This window comes from Micropterus salmoides, unplaced genomic scaffold, assembly GCF_014851395.1.
Source record: "Micropterus salmoides isolate LMB-PRFRI ecotype aquatic unplaced genomic scaffold, ASM1485139v1 Ms_hic_scaffold_17, whole genome shotgun sequence".
Lineage (NCBI taxonomy): Eukaryota > Metazoa > Chordata > Actinopteri > Centrarchiformes > Centrarchidae > Micropterus > Micropterus salmoides.
Genome location: NW_024040817.1, coordinates 27,105,379 through 27,132,738, shown reverse-complemented (window position 1 = coordinate 27,132,738; position 27,360 = coordinate 27,105,379). Strand labels below are relative to the sequence as shown.

Genomic DNA, 27,360 nt, shown 5'->3' with positions numbered 1-27,360 from the left:
AAGACACGAATGCCTTGAAAAAGGAGGTAGAATAATTTATTCATATTGCTAAAATAATTGAAAAACATTTGGTTTGGTCACACTGGACTTCTCTTTTGACCTATAAGCAGTGTAAGTCATTGTTGAACTCAGGACCAAAAGTGGGACCAAAATCACCAAACCGCATAGTTCTCTAAGTAAAACCGAACAAAAATATAAAAATGTACTGTATTTAATGTACCTGTATTTAATCACCTGTCATTAAAGCAGCAGTTTTACAATGAAATGTTTCAGGACAATGAGGGAGACAATGATATATGTTGTTGCTTGGCCAGGACGCCGCGGCTGCTGATAGAATAACTGAGTAATGTTGCCAGTTTTTTTAAATAAACTGCAGCTTAAAATATCTTTACATTTGGATTTCAAAACAATTTGCTGTACTAAAATTACACTAATCTTAAATTTAAATATGTAAATAGCCAAAAATCTATGTAATAATGAATTTAAAAGCATTAAAATAGCCTGTTAGGTTCTGGGAGTCTATTCTGGAGTAAGTCTGGTGCTTTGCATTCCGCAGTTACTTCTGACACCAGAGTTCAGGATGATTTGGTGTGGAAACAATGAGCACACTTGAGCAGCACCATTACTAGTAGCTTGTGGAGCTGCTACAGTAGTGAAAGGCTCCCTGCTGTTGGGTTGCATGAACTTATGCTTGGCATAGGTCCTTATTCTCCGTTCCTTCACGGTGTTGACGTCTGTGTACTATCTCAGGTACTCGTACATGTCTGCGTCCAGAGATATGACACCGAAGTACGACAGCAGGCTCAGGGTGGAACGCATCAGACTCATTACCTTCATCTCCCATCTGTAAAGGGAGTGGTATCATTAAATATTTTGTGGCTCCGATCACAAAACGCAAGTTGCATTATTGGTGCAAACTAAATGAGTCTTTACCTCAAAGCCAGTTCAAACTTGAGACTCTCCCATGTTGTCCTCACCCAGCGGAGGACCCAGAGCCGGGCCAGAATCCCTGTCCTCTCAGCCTGAATCTTCCCCCAGCCTCGCACCGCACTAAAAAGCAAGAGGGACATCATCTATATGAAACTGATATTTTAAAGATGCTTGTGACGTTCAGCTAGGGATGGACAATATGGCCAAAAATGTTATCACTATTAAAATATGTAATACCGATAATTATCACGATAAATGTCAAATCATTATTTCTTTTAAGTTTTTCAAGACTGATTATTGCTCCTGAGTGAATGTTGAAGAAACAAACGGTTAATTGGGGTTTTAAACTTTATGGTCAGAACAAACACTTGATGCCAAACACTGGATCACTTCACAAATCTGAAGTCGGACATTCAAAACAGTGATGTTGAAATCTTTTTTCAACAAATATGCGCGAGTAAAATTTAAGTAAAATCTTTTTTCAGTCCCTTTTCCTCAACAAAATAAATATCATATTAGAAAAAGTGAGAGCTAATTTGTTTGTGATTCAAATAAATCAAATTTTAATTGAACATTTATTGAACACTTATTATAATTATTATTATTATTGAGAAAATTATATCGTAATAATTATTATTTTATTTCCCAGCCGCATAATTTTAACAACAAGGTATCCACATTGTAGCTGAAATGTTTTGCAGTGCTCACTTGTGGGACTGGCCTTCATTTGCTGAGCAAAGCAAATGCAAGTGAAGGAGGTGAGAGTGGTTTGGCTGTTCGACAGTCCGATACAAAGTTTCCAGAGCAAATACTGGAAAACTAGTGAGCTTTCAGTCTATTTCTGGGATTTCAGAAATGTCCTTACCCACACCCTTCTCCACGCTGCCTGATAAGAAGAACATCTGGAGGAGATATGATGATGACAATATTTATTTACTTAGTAAACTTCACTGTCCCAACTGTCCTTTTAATGGAACATCCTGGAACAAGCAACCTATTCAACAGTTCAGGAGTGTGTTGTAGCTTAAATGTGTGAAGCCTTTTTTAGTTAAAACTCTCAACATGTAACCAGGCAAGTGGCCAGTATTGTATTAAACGTATCGATTTACATATTAGGAGTTACATGACATGTTTATTTGCCATTAACTTCATCTCGCTCACCTAACAGTGAGCACAGAGTAACCAGCGGCTGCACTAACCTCTTGGCCATGACAAAGTAGCGGTCCACGGGTGCTCCCAGAGTGATGTTGATGCTTCGGACCGTGTTGATGTTCCGGAAGACGAGCAGCATGGGCCGGGGCATCGACTTGAGCACCTGCATGATGCTGTCGAAGCGCTGGCTGGCCATTTCACGCATGTAGGTTGTCTCCTCTCGGCTCAGGATGTTGGACAGACCCAGCTCTCGCATGTTGATGGGTCGCTGCAGCAGCATCTCGCAGAAGAGGAAGTACTCTGCAGAGCAAATTAGATAAGACATTTCATTTTGGTTTTCTTACTCAGCAGCAAGGTGGACCTGTTTGACACATTATGGACAATGTAACATAATTTAGTTTGTTCCTGTCAAATCCTTCTCATGAGGGGACAATTTTAATACCCAAACAAATATATCATACAGCTCAGGGGGAATACAGCATTTATTTGTATTCTATATTCAAAAATAAGGGTACGTGTCCTCACCTTTGACACCAAGTGCATTGGAGTACTTCTCCATTGCTGCTTGGTCTCTCAGGATTATGGACCTCCACAGTTTACAAAGGGCCACTCTGTCACTAAGGTAAAAGGTCGCAGTTAGAAGTGATGGCAAAATTGTGCCAAAATTGAGGTTTTTACTAAACAGACTCAGCCAAATCTCACCGTTGACTGAGGTATTCGTACAAGCCGTGGTCCAACAGTACCAACTCTGCCTTGTTATCGGGACCTCGTCTCACTAGAACTGCCAACACAGAGAAATTTAGACTTGCAAAATACCTTTTAAAACCTTTTATGTATTTATACATATGTTTTGTAAAGCATATTATAAAATAGTCCAAAAAATGATCATAACCATAGCTCAAAGTTGACTGCCTCCTCCCACAAATTAACTGCTACTGGTACCATTACTCAGTACCTGAATACATTTTCCTGTACAACCCAGCGTGCACGATGGAAAAAAGACACCTGGATAGAACAGTGATTATTATTAGTGTTATTTATTTACACTAAGAGTTTACTGGATGATAGGCTGGGCTTGGGCACAGCAGTGCTTTCAGCCAAATGCAGTATGCTAACATGATGTTTAGCCAGTGAAATAGTTACCATGTTCACCATCTTATTTAGCACGCTAACATTTGCCAGTCTGATTGGCTGTGGTGGCAAGGTCTTAGATTTTAGGAAACGTGAATGTCTGTACAAAAGTTTGTAGCAATCCATCCAACAGCTGATTTTTCAGTCTGGTTCAATGTGGTGGACAGGCCGACAGATATCGCTAACCCTAGAGCCACGTTTAGCTAGCAATAAACTGATATTAAGCCAAACTTACTCGTTTCTAAAATACAAGTAAGACTTTGTGTCCTATACATGCCTCTATAGTTCAAACAGGGAAAGGGAGGGGTGGGAAGTACCTGGTGATGTTGTAGTTAATACTGGTTGCGAATAGAGAGTGAGAGAAAATACAAATGCAAATGATCTAGTCACTGAAGCTGAACACTAATAATGATATTCTCTTTTAATCTGTAACATAGCATACACCGATGTACCCACCATTTCCGGGATGAGGGTCAGCATGGATGAAACCGGTGTAGAATATTTGCTCAGCAAATGTTCGGATCAGTTTATCTGCAGTCTGAAAAGCAATTATTTGAAGTAATTTAGGTGGCATCTCCATGACAATTCTCCCTATCATATCCTCTGTTGTGTAGAGTGCATTAACTCACATCTTTCAAACTTAATCCTTGTCTTTTAATTTCTTCCACATTGTTGATTTTGCAGCCATTGCAAAACTCTGCTGTCAACACTCTCTTTCAAATGGAGAGAAAAAATGAAAATGCTTTAGCAAAGGAAAGTGTGGTCGTCCAGTTATTCAGTGTCATTAATAATAACCTCACCTTACTAGTTTGCTCCCAGAAGACTTTGGGTACAACAACAAAAGGGAAGTGTTTCAGCTCCTCAGCGCACCTCTCAGAATTCCTGGCTTCGTTCTCAAAGTCCAGCTCTTGTGCCAAAGTACCCTTCAAGTCCTGCAGAAAGCAGAATAAAATCAATAACAGACTGAACATCGTCCCCCCAGACATAAACTGCAGGTTAACCAAAAAATACAACTGTTTTCTGACCTTAAGAACCCATCTGAATCCAAAGCTGGGGTGCATGAACTTAATAATATCCAGCAGGATCTCCAGTGTTCTGATATCACCATCAAACCGATCCCTGAGGTCAATGTACTGCACCTGTAGGGACCAGGATTGAAGAAAAAACACGCTTTTGAGGATTAAGATGAACATTTTGATCTACCCCCCAAATAAAAATATTAACAAAAGGGATTCATGAATGGATTTTTCCCCAATGTAGCTTGCAGAAGATATTTCTCCCCTGCTGAAAGTGAAAAATAGTGCAACATTTCCATGGTTGGTCGGTCATGCTGGTGTGACTAAAAACTTGAAACCTGGACTTGAGTGGTCTGATTCTGCACAGTCCACTTTGTGAAATCTATTCAATATAACATTTTACTTTCTGGGAGACCTGTAGCTGAAACTAACCCATGCCAAAAAGCGGGCACAGAACGGCAATAAAATGCGGTCTCAGAATCGGCGCTCACCTTCACAGCGACTGGAGTCCCATCTAACAGTTCTGCTTTGTGAACCTGGGCCAGGCTGGCAGCAGCTATGGGTTCATAGTCAAACGTTTTAAAAAGTTGCTCTGGTGTTTTATTAAAGTCTTCTTGGAAGAGAGCATCCACCTGCCGCAGAGACAAACACAGTCCTGAGATTTTCCTCTTTCACTGAGCCATGTGCCTTGTTAGTGCGGCAGTTCTCACCTCTTTGTACCTCCTGTTCAAGGCCTTGTCTTCCAGTATTTGCAGGGTGCGGATGTACTCGGGGGGCAGGAGGTGGTTGAAGGAACACAGACCTTGGCCAAGTTTGATGTATAATCCTCCATTCCTCACGGCTCCTTCCACCATGCGCTCTGCTGCCCTCTGGTGGCAGGCTGACACCTTGGCCAAGTAGGATGGGCTGCTCTAGCAGGGGAGGACAGCAGTAACACATGATTGTTCACGCAGTAGTTAACACCCACAGGGACAGGAAATCGCAAGCAACAATACATGTGTAACCGCCACCATTTGATGCATTTTTGACCTTATTTCCGATAGTGTACATCAGAGGTGGAAAGAAAATGTGCCTATGTCACCCCTAGGCCGCAGACACCAATCAACATTTGTCCTAATTATTGCAAACTATTTTATAGAGAATTTGTCTAAGATTTCATGTGTTCTGTAAAGTGCGGTATCTCACACTGGTAAAATTCTGACAAAAGCTGGGGTAATGTTTGCATTTTATCAGCTTTCCCAGAGGCCAAAGGGACATCTTCAAAGTGCTTGATTTGTCTGACAACACTCCAAAACACCCAAAGATATTGAATTTGCAATTATATAAAACAGAGAACAGCAGCAAATCCTCACATTTCTGCTAGATAACATACTTAAAGATTGTTGAAATTATGGTCTATACATTTTCTGCAGATTAACTAATCTACCAATTGACCATCGTTTCAACTTTGACTGATTTTGAGTTCAATATGCGCAGAGCGTGGCCCTTTTTTCCCCCTCTAGATAAACACAAACAAAGTCACAGGGGTTTCCATGCCATATTTAAGGTGCCTAAACACATCTTTCCTCCATGGTAAGTCAAAAACAGACCAGCAATCACATTCAGGACAGTGACGGCTACAGCCAAACAACCTATTTTCATTACATGGAACTTACCTCATCCAGGCTGCGAAGAGCCACATTGGTGGTCCACCAGTAATCCACAGAGATAAAGATTCCCACAGAGACGGATCTGAGGACAAACAGATAAGAGGCTCGCAGAGACTTCAAAGGGTTTGGATTTGACTTGTAACACGACACAAACAGGAATGTGAGCGATTCATAATGTTATCAGTCGGTTTCGACCCTTTAATGATGGATGGACGAATCATGTTCTTTTAAAATCCCAGCGATTCGTCTCATTATCGCCTGAGAGGGCAGTGATATACGTTGTCCCTGCTTGTCTGCTGGGACTTCATTTCAGTGAGAGACGGTCTTTTGTACAGCTTTACCCCAAACGAGTGAGGTTAAATAGGAGTGCACTGAATTATTTGAGAAGCATTTTTTGCTATATTATTGGAATTCTTTTTACTTCCCGACAGCAATCGATAAATGAAAAGCTCTGACACAAAAATGAAAAGCCGCACATGGAGTCAAAGTCCCTGTATTTGTGAGCATAACTTAAGTCTGATTCTTAATCTGAAATAAAGCAAGTTATTGTAATATGGTAATATTGTAATAAACAGTTTGTTTTTTAGTTTATAATAATTATTGGCACATTTACTTTTAATCATTTGAATTAAATAGCAAAAGTATTTCAATAATATATAGTCCAGATGATAGCGCCAAATTTGAGGTGATTTGTTCACATTGATATAAAAGCATGAAACGTGGTACACCTTTACAGTTTGGGGCCCTGAACATTTTCAGAGATAGAGATTTGCAAAAACGTGGCAGCCATTTTACTGTCCGCCATAACCGAATTATGTATTTTGCATCATTTCTCCTGAACCAAAAATATAAAATGATAAAACAGAGAAGGTGCTGTCTACCCCTATGTTTATAGCATATAAAACATCATAAACGGTTCAGATGAATAGTTAATAGTGAATTCAGTGACGTTGTGAGAAGGTATGAGAGAACCTAGGTTAGACTAATAATATCACATCTGTTGCATGCATGTAGTTTTAAAAGCTTTTTTTTCATTAACCCTGACAATACATGACACACAATGACTGTTAATATTCAACGACCTTAATAACTTAGCTTAAAAAGAATGTAAAACACAAAGATTTACTTGTTTATTTCAGAAACACTTTGTTTGATTTTTTTTTTTTTTTTAAACCTGTCCTGCCCAGCAGCCTGGTATAGAGTATAATGACCTGGATACCATATTGTGCCAGACAGATTTTACTTTAACAAGAGAGTATTAAAATACTCCTTTGTCTGTTTTATTATTTATTTAATTATGTATTGATTTGTCACCGGGCCGGACAGGGGGGCAGACACGGGGATGGGGGGGCACAAACAGACAGCACAGAGAAAGGACAACACCTGCAAGAGAAGGGGGAAAGGGGGATGGAGGGTGGGGACAACAGGGAAAAGCTGTGGGAAACACCAATTGCAGAAATAAACGAAACCTGCAAGAGAACAGAGAGGGGGCTTGGGGAGGAGAAAAACAACAACAAACAAACACAAACAAAGAAAACAAAAATAATAATAATAATAGTAAAAGACAACCAGCCGAACAGCAGCAATAAACAGCTGACATATTAATGACATATTAAGACAACTAAGAGAACAATGAAAACAAGAAACAGTCACACACACTAAATAAGCAACACAACACAGCCACGAGAGCTGGAATAATAATTAATTTAAATAAGTAACTGAAAGAAAGGCATCAGGAATAATTCTACCAGGGACAACCTAAGTTTGTTTGTGTCTGTGTGTGTCTGTGTGCGTGTGGGTGAATGTGTCTGTATGTGTGTGTGTGTACATGTGTGTGCGCATAAGCCTGTTAAAGAATGTAGTTGTTAGAGAGAGTGGGACGCCACGACTGTAACAGGCAGGCAAGAACCCCAGTAGCCAATAGGGGTGGAAGAAAGAAAAAGAATAAATCAAATCAAAAAAAAAAACAAAGACTCCCAGATGCACCGCGATGCAAACGCAGAAGACCCCGACCCAAATGCCAGTTGACAACGTAATGCCGACGGAACGCAAAAGAGGAAGAGCAGCGCCCGGACCGACCGCGTCGCAGACACAACATAGACCAGTGGCCTCCCCCATCCAGCACCCCACCGCCGCGCAGCAAACAACCACAATGCCCAAATGCCACGCAGTCATCAACACCAATGCACAAGTGACGAGCCCAACGCGCACACTGCGCGAGCACGGCGACACCCATGCCCAGCAGCCCCCCGCGAATCCCGCGTGCGAGGTCGGGCAAATGAGAGAGAGCAAACGGAACAACACGACAGCGAAAGCCAGCGGAGAGAGACACCAGCAGCAAGTCCCAGCCCGGCAGCAAACGCGCCGCACAGGTCACCGTGCACCCGCCAATAAAAGTCCACCGTCCCCCCAACCGCCGGAAAAAACTAAGGCCCATGCCCAGCGCGCCCCCCAGCCGCCATGCAACACCAGCCAAACCAGCAACGAGGCAAAATCAACTAGCTCAGCTGCATGCCACCAACAACCCACCCATCCATCAAGGGCCGAGAACTCCAGGCACAAACCCAGAACAAACCGGAGCACAGCCCTGCCCCGCACCCACACTGCCCATCCCGAAAACTAACTATATACCTCAGTATCCAGAGGTATATAGTTAGTAATCAACACTTTGTTTGATTGATTGATTTGTTGAACCTATTCTTCACAGTCCCCACCACACAGACAACGAGCTGTGCAATTTAAGGAGGCTTTTATGCATTTGCAATGCCACTGGCAACAAGACAAAAGTCTCAGGTCTCAGGAAAAGCTCAGCGCTGTTACCCCAGTGACAGTTCATAGAGACTGAGTGCTGACTGCAATTTAATTGTAATCCTTCTCACAATGTCACTGAATTCACCATTAACTTTCACCTGAACAGTTTATGACGTTGAATATGGTGTGACTGTAATCCTTGTGCAAAAGCTACAGTCTCACTTTTAAATATGTGGATAACTAGTTTAAGACAAACCTGAAGAAGCGAACAAATCCTTCAATCACAATCCTCATCTTCCTCCTCTCTCTTGGTTTGGACACAGCATACTGGACACCCACTGCCAACGGAGTACCGACAGAGATGCCAACAAGTGTCTTCCATAGCAGGCCTCTGCGCTTACCTTCCCTGGAAACAGTCCCATTCATCAAGACAACCACATCATCACGAACAGAAGTAGTGATTGTGGCCTAGCCGGTATTCGGTACCTGAGTGAACTGAAGGGTCTGGTTGTTTGGAGTGATGAGCCGGGATGCGGGTATCTTCTTAACAGAGCCATGTGATGCAGACACAACCTTAACTGAAGAGGAAACAAAGGCACTGTATGAGAACCTCATCTGACATCACAGCTGAAGCAAACATCTTTTACCTAGATTTCATCTAAAAGGTTTCCCTCCTATTTTTGCTAAACACTGTCTGACTGTTAACCAGGAGCCTGTGGACAGCAAGTGGACTCTGGCTCTTTCGGTCCTGGTGACATGCAGTTCCATGTGAAGAACAACATCCTGTTCACCATACTAAATCCAATCATTTAAAAAGCCTGCAAGCTTTAACAATTGTTGCATTTCCAGTAGAGACAGGTGGATGATGCCACAGCTCCGGAGCTTTAAATGTCACTGGTGCTTCAGAAAGCGCTTCGCTCAGTTTGACAGTTTTTAAAGTTTTGCCGTGTGATGGCACATGAGTGAGATATGGAGAGAGATTAATTGATAAATATTTATGTACACTAGAAAGACATAACAGTTCCACCTGAGAATAAAAGTAAAATAATTTAATGAATATCACATCACATTGAGACTCACATGAAATGTGGATAAATTACACCACTATCAATTATTTTACTGTAACATCTTGCACAATTACATCTACATTACATTATAGATTATAATTATAGATTTAATCATAACATGCAGGCTTCTTGAACTTTCACTGCTCATATATGAGCCTAAAACTATTCAAATACGAGAGGTGTCGTCGTGCTTCAGCTCCAGTCGTCACTTTCACTTTTTGATTCGTCACTCCAGAGAACACGTCTCCACGGTATGATGCTTGAATTCACTGAGCTCCTGAGCGCGACCCATTCTTTCACAAATGTTTTTAGAAGCAGTCTGCAAGCCTAGGTGCTTGATTTTATACACCTGTGGCCATGAACGTGATTGGAAAACCTGAATTCAATGATTCAGAGGGGTGTCCTAAAATTTTTGGCAATATAGTGTAGCTACTTGAGCATAAATAATAGTAAATAAACAGTGATGACCGATGTAACAGTGCAGCTATGAGAAAAACACAAAGGAAAAGCCTACAGAGTCAAGTGACAACAGCATTGTATCCATGAAAAGAGAGAAAATCCCCTCCTGTCTCCCACAAAAATACTTCATATTTATATTTTAAAAAACTGACATATGATTTCCATCGTGCCCGCTCCCATTAGCTTTTCTCCCTGTGTTGGCCCAGTTCTGTGATAAATAGTGTAAATGTAATTGACTCCAATCCCACGGTAATCCCACTGGAATCCCGAAAGAATGCCTTTACTTTTTAATTAGAGTTTGATAAAACTGACTGACTGAGTTGATAGCCACCTATAACAACTGTAAGCCAGGCTGTCAGTCCTGCAGAGGCAGATATTACTGAGGATCAGACTTATATGAAGTTTGATTCTCAAGACAGGCCTCAATAGTGTGTTGAGTAACAGCAGGAGAAAGTGTTTGTTTGTGTGTGAGCGTGTGTGTGTGATGGTGGGGGTCTAGAGATCAAGGCCAATAACACCAGGCGGGATACTTTTTCTGTTTTTCTTTGCGGTCTGCCTCTGAGGGACAAAATGTCTCCAGTGTTGACAAACTGATGTACAGATAGCTGTGATGTCAGGGACCTGAACACTGAAATATCACACAAACTCACTGTCACACACTGTGCAGAACAAGTCTGAAGAGTGTTTCCCATCACAACACTGAATGACACAACACTGAATGAAGAGGAATACTTAGCAGCTGTTTGACACATTTTGTCACCTGTTTAAAATTCATTTACAGCTGCCAACAGTGAAGGTAACGTTAATGGAATATGAATGAGTGAAATACAGCTTAGCAACCTTGAAAAATATATTCTTATTAAATATCAAATAACACTCACATGTCCAGCTGGTCTTTCACACTTACATAAATATACAGCTTCAACTATTGAACACCTCACATCAGTCCTTTGATATCTGGTGCTAACGATGACCAGCTAATTACAGAACATAGCCTAGCTGTTGGCCAACTAGCTAATTTTAGCTAACGCTACTATCAAACTGAGGTAAAAAAAAATAAATAAATAAACGATTAGAAATATCGTTTATTTACCACTCTGTTGGTCCCCCCTGTCATGTTTACTGGAGTAACGAAACAGCTCTGCTCACAGCGATGAGTGAGGTCCAAAGTGTCTTCCCTGTTAATATATCCGACCACTGGCACCACCTCCTTCCTCTATCGGCAGCTACCGAGCAGCATGCCTACTATTGGTTTGGCCGAGGAGTACGCACGGAGGCGCGAGAGGGTGCACTCCCGTCTACTTCCGCTATCGTTTAAATAAGCTAGGTAAGATCAGAGCCCTTTAAAGAGCTCTGGATAAGATCTACTTTATTGAAATCCTGTTCATTAGACAAAATGCTTTAGCTACGGTGGTCACTGAGAGCTTTATTTTGTGGGTATGTATTTGTACTGTGTCAGACAGTCGAAGATATGGAGACTGGAATGAATGTCAACAAAATCACTTAATGTAATGTCAATTAACACTTCTATTTCATTATTCTGCCTTTATATGATACATAAATGCCAGACCAGGAGCTCTGACTGGTACATTGTAAATTATTGCAATTTAAATTGTAAATTATATCATTTTCAGTGTTGCGAGGAAGAGCAAGTCATCTGACTCCTATTTTATTACTTACTCCTATACTTTCACTGATCAATAAACGTCTCTGCCCAGGTTAGAAGGTACAGGTTTTTGCTGACAACACAGCAGAAGATGTTAAGTTGAAGTCTTGTATCAGTCGGTGGACATGCGGACTGGGCAGAGGTGTATCTTGATGGTGCACTCTCTGGTAGGAGGTGCCGAAATGATACGTCATTGATTATACGGTGTGGTGCGACGCATACCCTTGTCCTGTTATTGTATTTACTTGTCACCCATTTCTCCTCCCCCTTTCACACCCCAACTTCAACCTATAAAGTTAATTATTGACTCTTGCCTATCACATAGTTCACAAGTAATAATAAAACAAAATATGACCTTGAGAATCAGTAATTTTTTAATAGGAACAGATATTTTCTAAACTTGCTTCAGTTTGGCGGATACTAATCCACCTAAATTCACTTCAATAGCATAGGCAGTAGATTGTAAATCGCAGGGCCAATGCGTAAAATACTAGGTTAAATGATGCACTAGGCAAGAAACCTGCGCCGATGGTGCCACAGAGGTGGAGTAGCCTATTATTTCTCTGTTACATCAGCTTACATCAGCTAAGTCTCTGTGGTCCCCTCTCAAGCTTTATGGAAAGTTGGGTCAAAGAAAAAACAAGGAGGGGCCTTGGACAACTTGAGTAGACTTTTGTTATTGTACATATTGTTGGGATTTATGTTTATATGATGTAGTCTTCGTAGGACTTGCCAGTGCAGATCGCTTTCTCCTCATCAATTGGAGGTGATCAATATGCAGTGCATAGTATCTGACATTATTATCAGACACCACATAGTATTTCTGTGATGGAGAGGACACCGTCCATGCGCACTGTGGCGGTTAAGGTCGGGCGTGAGGTCATATGAGGTTTAATACGGGGTGCGACATACTAAGTTTGAATCGCGTTTATAAAAAAAAAAAAAATGAAATACATACTGTCAGTGTACAGAATTATAAGCAAAATCAAACCAGCCTAATTTGGTTACAACAAACCCGGAAACTTGGGTTGGGCCTTCAAAAGAAAGGTCGTAGAAGTGCTCACTTTTAGTGTATCATACTAAGCAGAACAGACGAAGGTAACATCTACAACAACAAGCACTGTACAAAGTCAATGGGATAATTAAATAACGTACATAGTAACGCTGTATTTCTTAAATGTTTCTATAAACTATATGTCGCTAGTATTTTATCAGAGATTTTATTGTGAAACCTACGTGGTACATGTGTGTTTTCATGGAGCAGGCTGCGTGGTCTGCTCTGGGTGTACCGGATGCTGTGGCGACCCGTGTCGCTGCAGTGTTGCGCTTTCCTGTTTACGGGCGGGAAGAGCGAACATAGCTGACTGTGGAAGCCACTGGGTTCAAGTCAGCGGCACATTTGTTTTAATTCTCCTTGATGCTAATGGTTTATACGTTTTAATGATACACGGGACATTGCGAGGTCTAGCGGACACGTTTTAAGTGGACTGTTTCTGAAAACTAAAGGATTTTTGGGGAGTGCAGGGCAGATGGAGGATCCTCCAGCAGATTCAGGCGGTGGTGGTGGCGGCGGCGGCGGTGCAGCGGCGGAGGGCCCCGTGATGCAGGTGGCAGATATCTTTTGGCCGACCGGGGCTCTCCCTCTACGGCTTCTGGAGTGGAAAGTCAAACCCGGGACTCTTGTTAACGTGGACTCCGTGCTAGCACTGTGTGCTCCCATACCTCAGGAGAAGGGGGCAGAGGGTGCCAGGCTGCCAGAGAAGAAGGTGAAATCGGACCGTGCTGGAGTAGTCAAGGAGCTATGCTGTCAACTTGGACAAGTCATACCTCCCGGGTGAGCCACTCTGCTTGTTGTAGCTAGCTAATGTTTGCCGACCTGCCACATGCCTGGAAAGTCTACAGGCAACGTGTCAAGCTGTAGTTTTGGTACCGCTTTGCCAGCTACTGACTTCACCCGCAGTGGAACGTTAGCTAGCTAACGAGCTAACACAGCTATACGTAGGTGCGAAGTTACGTTAGCTTGTTTGCTAGCAGCACTCAAAGCAACACTCACAGCGTCTGATCGCACCACTGTCAAGTCAGTCAAAATAAACAAGCAGAGCGCTGTCTAAAACCTTCAAAATAAAAGTGTATTCTTTTAGATGATCTGTTTCTGGGCGTTTTCAGTCGTTTTAGTTATTATGTAAATGATAAACAACTGTAAGCAGTATTTTTAGCAACCATTATATGACTTGGTGAATTTTCACAGTGATGTACTTGCAATCTTGCTTATAGGCAAACCGTTTTTTACGCTTTTATTTTGAAGGCAAAACCACGTGAAGTGGTGTCTCGTTTTGTGTGAATTGACGCAGCCGTATCTCGCGCGCACGAAGCGTGAACAAGCCCTGCAGGTTGACAGGTTACAGTTAGCCGACTGGTCCGAGGCTGCCCCCCACCCCCCTGTGAATTTTAACCTGCCGATGTTCTGCCTGCTTACGAAACATTGCCTACACTCTTATTACCCGCCCACTGCATGTATTTTAATTAGCGCTAAAGTTCAATTTTTTTTTTTTTTTTTTTTTGCATTTAGTCTTTATATTGTCCGACTTGTTCTGTGGAGTGACGTTATACAAAATAATTGGTATAACGTTACTTTGCGCTCATTTAAAATCAGAATGTTTAAACACTAATCTGGTATCATTGATCAGCTTTTACAGCTCGCAATAAGAAGTTTAAATACTTTGCCATCACCTCTGTGAGAGAGGAAGGGCTCGTGCTTCCTTTAGGTGCTCCTCCTACTCCTGACTTTGAAAATCCATAATGCTTGCTGTGACAGTAAAGTACCCCATCTGAAATAATGTCAACCTGGACCATGTGTGAAACGTGACTGCATTTAAATATACTTACTATATATATATATATATATATATATATATATATATATATATATATATATACATACATATATATATACTTTGGTCTGCAGAAGGAGATTATTTACATCAGGGAAACAACAATTGTCATAAAAACAGAGCAAAGCAGCTGTGTGTATTGTGCAAAGCTATTTGTTCTCTATTATAACATTTAACATCCAAGAAACTTAGTTTACACCAAGGTGTTGCATGCCACAACGCAAATGTCCTTTTAATGAGAATCCTGCTAAAAGATGGATGCACTGTTACTGCTTTGCCCAAAAGTAAGTATTCACACTAACGTTTCTTTTCCAATTTTTTTCAGGGGTGTCATCGTCAGAATCGAAGAATGCAGCCATCCAATAGTAATGAAGGGTTTATGTGCTGAATGTGGTCAGGACCTGACTCAGTAAGGAAATGCAAACGTTCTTTTACACATAAATGGAAAAATTTATGTTTTTATTTTCCTCTTCATTCTTGACATGATATGTTTGACACCTTTGCTCACACGTTGGCTCTCAGGGTGCACTGAGCTGATTGCAAAACACCCAAAACATAGTAGGTACGCGTAGGTAGAACTGATTAAAAATTGACCTTTTTAAAGATGTCATATACCTGCCTTGAAAACTCACATACTGAATTACTAAGCAAGCTTACAAAGTAGTTGTGGTGGATTCTGTATTATTTAATACCATCAGGTGGCACCAGAGATCATACAGAGCCAGCTGAGTACAACTCGGGTCATAAATCAAGTGCTCACACTCTGCAATCTCCCTGATGTCAGTTTTATTATGATGTCAAATTTACAGCTGTCACTTAGAATCCAAGACATGCTCAATTTATTGCAGATTTCATTGATTTAAAGAAACATATTACCAGTGTATTTATTATTTTATATAATGTGTATATTATTGTTATGATGTAAAAGCCTGGCTGTTAGGAAAGGTATTTTTTAAAAGGCACATGGGAAGTGAGAAACATGATGTGAAATATCCAACCGCAGGGAATAATTTTGCATGCCGTATGATAACATGTATTTACAGATCAAAAAAGTGAGTCAGGAGGAGCTTAGTACTGCCAACAATCAGCCGAATCCCTTGCTAACTGGAGTATTTTCTGTGCTCACGGCAAACGTTTGCACAAATCAAATCCGCTGCAAAGTCTCACACATTTGAATTTGCATGTTTGAGAAAAGCCGCTTTTCTTCTCAGTCGTACCTGAATTTGGTCATACCTACGTGATACACAGACACAAAATGCATGACTCCCACTCCCTCCCCCCCCCCCCCCCCCCCCCAGGCTGCAGGGCACGAATGGGAACCAGCAAACTCCCATCTCCACAGCAACCGTCTCCATGGTGCACAGTGTCCCCGAGCTGATGGTCAGCTCAGAGGTGAGTCATATGATGGAGATACGTGGAAGACCGGGGCTAATAGAGCAGATATACTTCATTCATTCCATTATAAGACGTGTGTGTGTGTGTGTGTGTGTGTGTGTTGCACTTGGAAGCACAGTGCCTCCAATCCTTGAAAGATATTATCCATGGACTAGTTTTGTGCAAATTTTCATGCAAAAAAAATGTTAAATAGTATTTAGTGGTGGAAAAAAATTATTTAAAAGCATTTGAACACATAATGATAATATCATAGTCATGCATAGGTCTAGGTTTCCACAGACAACCAGTTTAGATTATGCAGTGAATATATGATCAAATACTGTACTGTATTTTGGTGATGGTTGGTCAGTATCTTTCTCCCCTCAAAAATCAGGGTCAATACATCTGACCAATATACAAAATTGCATTCCTGGACTAGTTAAATTCAATCAAATTAATTACAACTTCACTACCAAGGATACACAAACACGTGCACACATAGGGGGAAATAGTTAATCACAAAGATTAAAAGAATCAAAAGATGTAAACTTAATCCCATATGTGAAATCCTCGTAGTAAATAATGTATTAATAAATAATTGAACCTGAAAAAAGCACTGAGGTCATTCCAACAACATCTTCATTCTGTCCAACAGCAAGCAGAACAGCTAGGCAGGGAAGACCAGCTGAGACTGTACCGGAACAAAAAGCTGGTTCTGATGGTGGACCTGGACCAGACGCTGATCCACACCACTGAACAGCACTGCCAGCGAATGTCCAATAAGGTATTACTCCGACTTATCGCTTTTCTCTACTGTCCTCACCTGAAACCTGATTTCATGCATAAAGAATAAATGCCACATTACACACACTAGGCCTGGAATATGTGGAGGTTCCTTGCAAACAAACATATTAGGTTTACATTCACTGTCTGTCACCAAAGCCCGAAGAAATGAGTTGAATGAGCTTCTGACTGTTTTCCTAGTATTTAAGAGAAGTTCTTCTTCAAAATTTTACTTTAAAAGATGATGTTAAGGCCTAAATCTGTGTTGGTGTTGGTGTTGTTTTGTACAGATTGTGTCATAGTTAACACTTGTTATTTCCTCCAGGGCATTTTCCACTTCCAGCTGGGGCGAGGAGAGCCTATGCTCCACACACGACTACGCCCACACTGCAAGGAATTCCTGGAGAAAATTGCCAAACTCTATGAATTACATGTCTTCACATTTGGTAGCCGCCTTTATGCGCACACCATTGCTGGTAATGGGTTTTACATTTCATCACTCTTTCCCTACATCATAGGCACCGACTACATGAATCCATATAGTTCCATTAATATTAAAATGCAACAGTAAAGTAGCTAGGGTTTGACAGTGTAGGGAAACTCTTGAACATCTACCTGTACTGCCTGTTTGTGTCCATAAGAGGGAAGCGTCAGCTTGTCTTTTGTGTTCCAGCTGATGTTATGTTGGTTCACTGGTGTGAATCTAACGTCTCTGTGTGTCATTTGCGAGCAGCAGGGGTGCAACGTTGTAAAATTCATGTTAAGCCAGCTAAGTTTTTGCATCAATATTTTACCTGCCGAATTTGCAGGTTCACTAGACAATTCTTCCATTTCCAGCCCCCTTCTAGCAGCGGTTGGCTGATGCTGTTGGTTTCCTCCTAAATGAAAAGAATTTTGTGATCCAAGGCTGGATTAAATTGAAATATAGGGAGTGTGTTTATGTGCTGTCTTTTTGGTATTCAGGCTGCAATCTTTCATTGTACTGTATATAATTGAAGCAGCCCCGGCCCAGTTCTGCCTCCGTATGATGAATGTTTAATGCATTGTGAATTGGATTTTACTACTGGCCCTTATGCAGGGGGGTCAGCATGTTTCAGAGCCCTGCTCCAGCTATTACAGCTTCTGTTGTGGTTAAAGGAGACGCTGGCCTGGTATGTGGTCTTGCCATGTTAATGGGTAGGGTAGGTCTCTATATCTACCCAAGGTTTCACCAAACCATATATATCTTTTCAGATGTAGTAAGAAAGCCTGAGGTTTTCAACACTTGATTCTAGAACTGTGCGATATGACCAAAAAATCGATATCCCGATAAAAGTCATTTCATTTTCCAACAACGATATATAGAAAAAGAGAAATCCAACACCATGACAAATACCATGATAGAGTGAACAACACAGCAAGTAATGTAACTAATGTGAGCTAGGTTTTGGATTAGCAAACTGACGCTACTTGCAGCTGCAAAGCTAACATGAGAGGACGAGACGGTCCCAGACAGCAGCTCCAGACAGCGACCCTCTCAGCTATCCTGCTGCTACAGCTAACATCATAACAGCAGCATGTCTTGGTGAACTATAAAGTAAGCTGTATGTCCGTAGTGATGTCCTAGTATTCTGGGTCATACCGAATTTCGATACCTAAGTACGTTCAATATGGAATACTTTTTCAGAGCAGCTCTTTTTTTTATTAAGAGAAAAAAATTGCCAGTAATGAGACCGAGAAAGGTGTTGCCATCGAGTCTCAATTATGATTCCTGCTGCTAATTGCTTTGTCTCACTGACCTATTTCTCCTTGTGAATTTTAGGGTGAAAATATGAGAAACAGGTGGTAGCTACAACACTAAAATTAAAGCTGAAATTGCAGTTTTGTGCAGCTCCTGCTGTAAAAGAGCAACCTATGAGTGCAATAAATTTTCTTCTGGGTTCTGCATTAACATATTAGAATTTTGTGGTTGTCAGCTTTTTGTTGCTTTACATTGCCTTCACCAGCAGATGGCGGTGTCTTGCACTTTATAAATGAACCTTTGAGTACTGAATAATGCTTCAGAACGCTTCGTTTGGCCATCACTATATGTCCATGGGCAAGTCATTTAACGCTACCTGACTGAGGCACACATGGCTGCCACTGCTGGATAGTGTTGTGTGGCTCGTCCATTATTTTTAATGCAAATTTCTTCCGTGGTGTGGAAGAGCGGACCGCGGTGAAGTTAGTTTCAAGTTGGATATTAGTTTTCCATTGGACATTTGATATCGATTTCCAATGTAAAACTAACTTCACCCCGGTGCAAAGCACCGTTACCTCAACAAAATATTACGGTAACGTGTGGAATTTGCGACACAATTATATAAACGATAGATATTGTCATACTACTACTTGATTCTATGAGAAAATACTGGAGAAAAGGCGGTGAAAATGTCTTAAAACCATAAAAAAAAAACTATTTTACTTTTATTTATTTATTCCTGTGTCATAGAAATGGTGTCAACTTAAACCTTGTAAGTTTTCAACAAAAGTGAAATACCTGCTGCGTGGCCTTGGAGAGGAAGTTTATGGTTTCAGACACAGCTGAAGAGGCATTAGAATATGCATGTTTTATCTTCCTTCTTGTAGGCTTTCTGGATCCCGAAAAGAAGCTTTTCTCTCATCGGATCCTTTCGAGAGATGAATGCATCGACCCTTTCTCCAAGACGGGGAATCTTAGGTGGGAATTGCCTTCTGCTAAAGGTGACAGCTGAATCAGTCAGTTTAATCTGTGGTGAACCTGGTCCCGTCCACTCTTTCTAGGCATCATTTTACTCTGTTTTGTTTTAAAGCAAATGGAGACAATTACCTTTTTGTAGATTAAACTTACAGTAAGTTAATTTGAGTTTCTTTCAAGGTGATCATGGGACAGTGTATTTGCTTCTGTAGACGTTTGTACCATGGGCAGTCGGTCTGTATTGTCAGTGGTTGACTGTGACATCTCCATGCAAATACAAAACAAAATTGGACGGGTGATGTAAGAAATTGTAATTGCCCCTTATTGTGATTCATGGCAAAACACATCTGTCACTAAAACATCAGCAGGGCCAAAGGCTCGCACTGTTTATCTGGAGAAGTCTGGACATCTGTCAGAAAGCTCTGCAGTTTTTGTCAGTGTCTTGTGCATGACTTTCCTGACAGGAATCTTTTCCCGTGTGGTGACTCCATGGTCTGCATTATCGATGACCGAGAGGACGTGTGGAAGTTTGCGCCTAACCTCATCACTGTGAAGAAATACATCTACTTCCAGGGCACAGGGGACATCAACGCTCCCCCTGGATCACGGGAAGCTCAGATGGCAAGGAAAGGTACGGTGCCTGCACATTTTTGAGAACACAATGCACCCTTAGAAAGACCAACATATCCACAAAGCTGCTGACAGTAAATGTAACATTGAGGGTCAGTTGGACGACCAAGAATGCGCTGTCCAGTGAGTAGCTTCCAGTGCTCTTTCCCCCATGAGAGACACTTTTTTGCTGAAGTTAACAAGTGAGTCAGTCCAATGGATTCACTGATCTTGTGCTGCTGTGATAGGTTCTGAATTCTACACAGTACTTTACTTCGTTGGAAATAGAGCCACATAATTTACTGTATCTCACTGACACTCAGCTTTGACACTTGATTGTTAATTGAAGTCTGTGCAAACAGTAAAATGCAGTTTTAGAAGTTTAAATTGCTGAGGTGTTCTTGTTTACTCACTACTTGAATCTGTTCACCTTGCGTTTCCCTATACTTCACTTTTCCCCACATTTACACACAGCTACACCTCTCTGGTCTCTTACTGCAAACACACGGGCTTGCCCCGCCGCTACCTGTAAGTGGCTCCTCTGCTGACTTTCTCCATCAGCAGTATGTTTTATAAAGTTGGTGAAAAGATGCAGAACTCGTTTGGATTTTTCCACCCGAGATTCTCGTACTCGTTCTCAACAGGTTTCTCTGGATAATGCTAAAATGGGCCGCTAAATATTCCAGGGCAGCCCACCCAAGTAAAGTCTACAGTATATGTGGGGAAACACTGGGCCTGTTAAGGAGGGTTGACTGGGGATTCAAGTGCAGACACCGAGTCAGATGACAAAGAAAACCACAGCGAGTTTATTTGACAGTTTCAAAAATATGCAGTGACGAAATCCACGCTGGCGGTCTCCATGGGCAGGCGGCAAAAAACCCCAGAGAATGCTGAGTGAAGCTCCTCACTTCACGACCTGAGGCAAAAGTGAGAAAAAAAACACAGGAGTCAAAAAAAACAAACATGTCAGGCGAACAAAGCAAAAAACGTGCCATATGCAGACGATCTGAGCAGAGCCGTTGTTTAAGGACTGCCGTATCTTGACTTGTTGTTGTACAATGACCTTAAGCTTGGCAGAAGCTGACACTACAGAAACTTTAGGGTCACACAGTGAATGAAAGTAGCAGCCGCCACCCGCTGGTAACTTGGTGGTGTTGGTGGGTGAAATCCGCCGCTTTGACAGACTGGAAAAATGCACAACAGAAAGACACGTGTAGTAAGTTAAACGTATTGGGGCGATCGGCGTCACTTTGCTTTATTTTTGTTGGCCAACTTTTGAATAGAATCTCAAACTGAGTAATTTTTGATGAGAGGTGGACTCATAAGAGATTTGAACTGAGATAAGGACGCATTAATTGGTGGTTGAACAGTGGGTTTTGAAATAGCGCTTTTTGTAACACACTGTGGTGAACTTAGTTTTTTTTGTGGTCTGTAGGTAGGCCTACCTGATGATAGGATATATACAGACACAGGGAAGACAGACAGGTGACAGACAAGAAACACAATGAAGGGAAAAACCGAACACACTGGGATCTGAGGGGATGGCACAGCCAGATCCTGACAGGGCCTCGGTTATTGTCTCATGTACAGTGTGTGTGTGTGTGTAAATAGAAACCTACAGAAATATTGTTTTCAAATATCTCGTCAGTTGTGAGATTGGCTGGCAGGTGAGGATTAATTTTTTGTAACCTGACACCTGTAGCCGCTTTCACACAGAGATCCCGCAATAAATAAGGAAAGAATGTTGGGAATGTTAGTAGTAACCGAGGCGGAACGATGTCTGTGTGAAAACAGCTCTCTCTGACCGCGTTTTGTTCTGTCATCTTCAGGCTCCATATCCACAGGGAGCATTTCAGAATAAGAGCGTTTTGCCTGCCCGATTTTGTTGATTTGTTTATCAGTGCTTGCTTTTGTGCTTCTGCTATGATTGAGTAGGCTACGTAGTTAAATGGTTTCTTTTTTATCTGTTTTAACAGTGTGTTTATTGTTGTTTTTACGATCAGAAATCCGCACAGGTTATTTTATTTTGAAAATTGACCGGATGAGCTCAGGCAGACATGGCGTAAGCGGATTCGGTCGAGGTAACCCGGAAAGCAGGAAAGCTTTGTAAAAGCACACACAGTTGCGGGTTTATCTCGCAATAGCCGCTTTCACACAAAGATTCCGCAATAAACGTGGAAAGAATGTCCAGCCAATATGCCGCATTCGCTCATTCATACTGAACGAAATATTGTGGTGAATTTAATCCTCGCAGGGGTTTTATCGCTAAACAACTGCCAAGCGTTCACACACATTGCGATAACTAAATAAACACAAACCGCGATTACTACAGCTGAATGAACCCAAAGTAAACATTTTACTGTGATTTAATTGCAATAAACTGATCAAACTCATGCCGAAACAACTACAACATGATGCTAATTTTTAAAACATATTATAGAATTCATGCTTTGTCAGGTCTGTCAGCAGGACAACAACTTTTTTCGTTTGTTTTCTGAATAACATTCGGATTGATTAGGGCTATGCTAACTTGTTCACAGTAAAGTACAACGATAGCTGGAAGAAAGTTACAGACATATTTTCTGAACTCACCAGGTAGTTAAAAATCCTCTTTTCTTTCTCCAAGCAATGTCCAGTTTTGTCCGTTTTTAAAAAATAAAATTAAAATATGAAGTAGTAGTCCAGCAGAGCTCTGGGTGCTCACCAACACTAACAACAGCAGTGGAACCGGAAATGCACAGAAGCTAGCTGAAGCTCAAGTGAAGATAAATCAACCCCCTGCTCTGCGTGGTTCTCTCCAAACAGCACTCTGAAGCTCACCGCTGATGGGGTTTCACAACATAGCGTCATGCGAATTTCTCGCTCAAGTTGAAAAATTTTAAATCGAGCAAACCAGCGAATGTCTTTCGACACCGCCCGGAACGAATTCCTTTTCCCATTTTTGCATTGACTTTGTATGTAATCAAGCTGTGCGAAATGGTGGATTTGCTTCATTAGACTGTTAAAAAAGATCACGACTTGTAACACAACAGCGTTGAAACGTCACTCCTGTTCCGGCATGCCGGCTGCGGCTTTTCACACAGACATTGTTCCAGCACTGTTACTACCAACGTTCCCGGCTCAGAGGCGGATCAAATCGGACCCCCCTCTTCGGCTCGGTACCTTTCGCACAGCGCAGCCAGCCGGCATGTTGGCGTAATAATCCCAGGAAATTGGGCAGTGTGAAAGCGCCTTATGACGCAGATGTTTGATTGCAATTCTAAATGAATGTACCAGTTTATTAACATGCCCATTGGAAAAGGCCTATACTTGTTAAACCCAACCCCAAACTGGACTCTAGCTTAACTTAAAACTGCCTTTTGGGGGAGCACAAGAATCTTTTAACACTATATTGAAATATAATACCTGAGTGAGTGATTTAAAAAAAGCAAATTTTAGGGCCGTAAAAAACAAAACGATGAGCTGAAAGGCCTTAAAATGCTTCGTAGAGCTGAAGGGAACTGCGGGGTCTGGTGATTACTCTTAGTGGGTTTATCACTGCAAGCGATCACTGTCATATTACACATTAATATCAAAATATTGATCAAAGCAGAATTAAGTACACTTTAAAACACGCCAGTTTATTTTTGACTACAGAGGGTGGAAAGTATTTGGCATGCCATCATCCTTAACTAACAGCATCTGAATCATTGTGAGGTTAAATATCATACACTCTATCAGTATATACACAGAGTCGCTGTCCTGTAGGTTGTCAGCCAGTCCTGATATTGAGATACTGCAACCAATGAAAGTCCCAGTGTTTTTGACCTTGTACTAAACACTTGTTAAAAGTTTTGCCCACAGTTTAATTTACTGCATTTGTATTCTGAAGACTTGTTCACTGGCCTGCGCCTGCTCTAGCGTGCCATGCCGCCTCAGATTATTTAGCTGCCCCTTTCCTGTCCATTCAGCCCAGTGGTTCCAAGTGATACAGTGCGTTTCTTTGAACAAGCAATCACTGATGGAGGGGTATGTTAGCAGAAGTGACATCTTTCTGTTTAATTCAAAAGCGACAGGATGCTTTGCCTCCAAAAAACATCATTCCTGTTTGTTTGACTGTGTCAGTATAACTGTCTTGTGGGTTGTTCTGTGTTGTTGACAGGTCATCACATGACAATATTATTTCACGCTCAAATAGTCACTTGCGCTGGAGTGACTCAGTCTATCCAGAGGACTGTGATTCTACACCAAGAGGTCTTTGCCAACGCGGACAGCCAGAGCAGCCATTTCTGAGATAAAATCTGGGTTATCCCCCGGGTAGAATTTACCAGCGTGGAATGTTGGGAAGGTTATCGCTAAGAGGTTTATAATCACAGGGTCACACACCTTCAAGAATGCTTACTGCTAAGTAGTTTGCATGGTGGAAAGGGTTTTTGAAATGTGGGTTCTGAATGTTACCTGAATGTGTCATTGTATTTTGAAAATGTGTTTTATGTGACAACTAATGGTCAGAGCTGGTGAAGATTAGTTTGTTTAAACCCCGAAAATGACAGAATGTAGTAAAAGGTTATCGGAGAAGTCAAACATCTAAATGAATACACAAAAGGAGTGTAAAAAGAAAAGTTACATGCATTGTCTTTAATGTCCTCCACCTTTTACCTAAAAGTATTATTACTAAACATCATCTTTGCAAGTTTCCAGTTCCAATTGTCAAATCAAAAAATACATAAATAAAAAAGACATAATGAAACAAATAATCATATGAATAAATTGTGTGAAATATATAAATGAATCAGCAATTGGTGATCTCTTCCCTTTGATGCTAACTAAATAGGAATAAATAGGAATAAATAGGAATCATTCTTTGGTTCCGCAGATGTTGTGAGGAAGCACAGAAACTTTTGACCATGCAAACACCATAGGCATTAATATTAATGATGATGATGATGATGATAATAATAATTAATAAAAATTTAAAAAAGACTTCTGGTAATAATAAAGACTAGGGCTGCAGCTAACGATCATTTTAGTACTCGAAGCTTCTACAGATTATTTCATTGATTCATCATTTAAGTAGTACTTTTGATTGGCGGCAGCAGAAATTCATGGCCAATTCGGAAATTCATAGTGTGTCATACAGCTAACATCAGATCAACAGACCAACAACCAGACAACTGCTTTACCAACACAAACCTCACCCGAGTGCTGTACAAGTTATACAAAGGTGCAGCTCCCCGACACCCAGTTAACTCACGAGTATGACGCTACAACCCAAACTCACGGCCCAACCAGGAGAACAACAAACGCATTTTCAGCTAAGGACTGCGGCTTACTTTGGCTAGCCTTCAACTCAACAATCAATCATTATTTCAGTTAAATGCTAAAGTTGCTGTTACTGATGCCTTGTCTGTGGTCCGCTGGCAGAACACCGGGTGCTTTCAGACCAGATGCCGTCGTGCTGTTGCGGTAACTTTAGGCGACATAAGTTTTGTTTTACGGTGGACAGGCTGTGACATTACAGAGTTGTTCTTTTCTTTAGCTTGAAATAATCCCTCCAATTTGCAAACAGCGCCATCATAATCCCGTCGTGTTGACACAGCGTAAGCAATGCAAAGAATTTTGCGTCAATGCATTTTAGTAATCAAATTAATCGATTTAATCAATGAATCGTTTCAGCCCTAATCAAGACTTTTGATAGAGGGCACTTTGAAATAAATCATGTAATCCTATAAAACCTCTGGTATTATGCAAATAAGGATAAAATAACATTTTATAATAAAGAGTTGAGTTTGAATACTTTCTTAAATAATTTTCAGCTTCATGTTTTCCAGAATTTGCTCATGTTCACTCATATTTATTTCATAATTGTTGTTGTTTTGATAACACTTTGCTTTTTGGTTGTCAGGATGGGAAAATCTGATCTAAATTGACCTGATTGACACCTTTTGATGCATGTATCCTTGAATATTGTGTGATTGCCTTGTCCTGTTCCATCAGGAGGCCCGTCAAGTCGACCAGCAGAGAGCACAGAACCAGCGGGGACACTTGGTGCCGATGAGCAAAATAACGGCCCCAGGAAAAGGGCAGGAAAAGACAACAACAACATTTCTGGAAAGGAAGAGTCCACAACACCTCAGTCTTCTCAGGGAGTACCAACAAATGAACGGACTCACCCCGCGGAGGTTGCAGAGGACGAATCAGGGCAAGGTAAAGGGTCAGAGACTGAGGCAGAGTCTGGGGTGGGGTCGAGGGAAACTCAGGTCGGTGACAGAACAAATGTTAAGGAAGGTGATAGCAACAGGACACTGGTCACACGAGAGGCACAGGACAGCGCAAACTCCTCAGCGCCGCACCACGAGTCCAATAACTTAGACTTTGACCTTTCCAGTGACAGTGACAGTGACTCTATTACAGAAAAGCCTCCCTCATCAGAGAGCGAAAGTGAAGGCAAGTCTTGTCAGGCAAAGAAATCTGGTCAGGGAGGAGTCACACAAGAGCTTGGTGATGGTGATGGGGCAAGGGAAGGGGAAACCAGCTCGGATACAACAGAACCTTCAGGAGTTCTTCCCCCGGACCCCGAGCTGGGAAATGGCTGCTCCGATAGGAGAGAGCCAGAAACAGAGTCCCAGAATAGCGAGCAATCCGGGGTCACCATGGGGGAGGAGCTGCTGGACCAGAGCATGGAGGACGAGGACGAGGAAGAAGAAGCTGATAACGACCAGGACGATCACCTGATCTACCTGGAGGAAGTGCTGGAAAGGATCCACGCAGAGTACTACGCACGTTACGAGGCCTACCTGAGGAAGGAGGCCTCTGAAACGCCGGACATCCGCAAAATTGTCCCAGAGCTGAAAAGCAAAACACTGGAGGGCACGACGTTAGTTTTCAGTGGCCTGTACCCGACCAACTACCCCATGGAGAGGACCCGTGAGCACTACCATGCTAAAGCACTGGGGGCCAAAATTGGGAAGAATCTGGTTCTTAATTCCCAAGATCCGAGTCGGACAACACACCTCATCGCAGCAAGAGCTGGTATGTAGAAATGTATGTATGCTGTTGACCAAGCATACAACTGTAGCCTTAGCGTAGCAGTGTCAAATTTGACAATTAATTGTTCTGTCTAAAGTTGCATAATTCTCAAAAATAGTTTTTAATTTAGAGCCTTGGATTTTGAGGACTGAAAGTGAAATACTTTAGTTCTTTTTCTG

The 27,360-nt window shown here is 41.6% G+C and overlaps 2 protein-coding genes across 9 annotated transcripts in view; one reads left to right on the top strand and one right to left on the bottom strand.

The window, feature by feature from the left end:
• Nucleotides 1-18: 18 nt before the first annotated feature.
• On the bottom strand, nt 19-11,388 carry adck5 (aarF domain containing kinase 5). Of its 7 annotated transcripts, XR_005445104.1 has the most exons (16): nt 11,249-11,388; nt 9,116-9,207; nt 8,886-9,035; nt 5,885-5,960; nt 4,940-5,140; nt 4,721-4,861; nt 4,239-4,352; nt 4,014-4,145; nt 3,843-3,926; nt 3,670-3,751; nt 2,785-2,863; nt 2,608-2,699; nt 2,130-2,382; nt 1,796-1,832; nt 934-1,050; nt 19-844 (listed from the first exon to the last, which is right to left on the bottom strand). XR_005445104.1 is itself a non-coding variant. In XM_038725197.1 (15 exons), exons 1-15 carry the CDS (start codon nt 11,270-11,272, stop codon nt 742-744), a joined length of 1,740 nt encoding a protein of 579 aa, XP_038581125.1. In that variant the 5' UTR covers nt 11,273-11,387; the 3' UTR covers nt 19-741. The 7 variants fall into 7 exon arrangements, 6 of the variants coding, with proteins under 6 accessions (XP_038581125.1, XP_038581127.1, XP_038581126.1 ...); XM_038725197.1 differs by lacking the exon at nt 1,796-1,832 and having other exon boundaries at nt 11,249-11,387; XM_038725199.1 differs by lacking the exons at nt 1,796-1,832; nt 11,249-11,388 and adding an exon at nt 11,063-11,195.
• Nucleotides 11,389-12,954: 1,566 nt separating this feature from the next.
• The window catches only part of ctdp1 (CTD (carboxy-terminal domain, RNA polymerase II, polypeptide A) phosphatase, subunit 1), a 74,547-nt gene continuing 60,141 nt past the window's right edge, over nt 12,955-27,360 (top strand). Inside the window, exons 1-8 of one of the 2 annotated variants that reach the window (XM_038725195.1) lie at nt 12,955-13,655; nt 15,038-15,121; nt 16,011-16,104; nt 16,742-16,870; nt 17,195-17,345; nt 19,477-19,567; nt 20,029-20,195; nt 26,150-27,184. In XM_038725195.1, the coding sequence (XP_038581123.1) occupies nt 13,351-13,655; nt 15,038-15,121; nt 16,011-16,104; nt 16,742-16,870; nt 17,195-17,345; nt 19,477-19,567; nt 20,029-20,195; nt 26,150-27,184 (2,056 nt within the window). In that variant the 5' untranslated portion in view covers nt 12,955-13,350. The remainder of the gene's footprint in view (nt 13,656-15,037; nt 15,122-16,010; nt 16,105-16,741; nt 16,871-17,194; nt 17,346-19,476; nt 19,568-20,028; nt 20,196-26,149; nt 27,185-27,360) is intronic. The other variant, XM_038725196.1, reaches the window with a different exon arrangement.

Bases quoted from the DNA above. Each gene is read 5' to 3' on its own strand.
- adck5 (XM_038725197.1), bottom strand. From the start codon at position 11,272: ATGACAGGGGGGACCAACAGAGTG. The intron at 9,208-11,248 runs GTAAATAAACGA...TTTCCTCTTCAG, and splicing joins CAGGGGGGACCAACAGAGTG to TTAAGGTTGTGTCTGCATCA. The intron at 4,353-4,720 runs GTGAGCGCCGAT...TGGTCCCTACAG, and splicing joins GGACTCCAGTCGCTGTGAAG to GTGCAGTACATTGACCTCAG.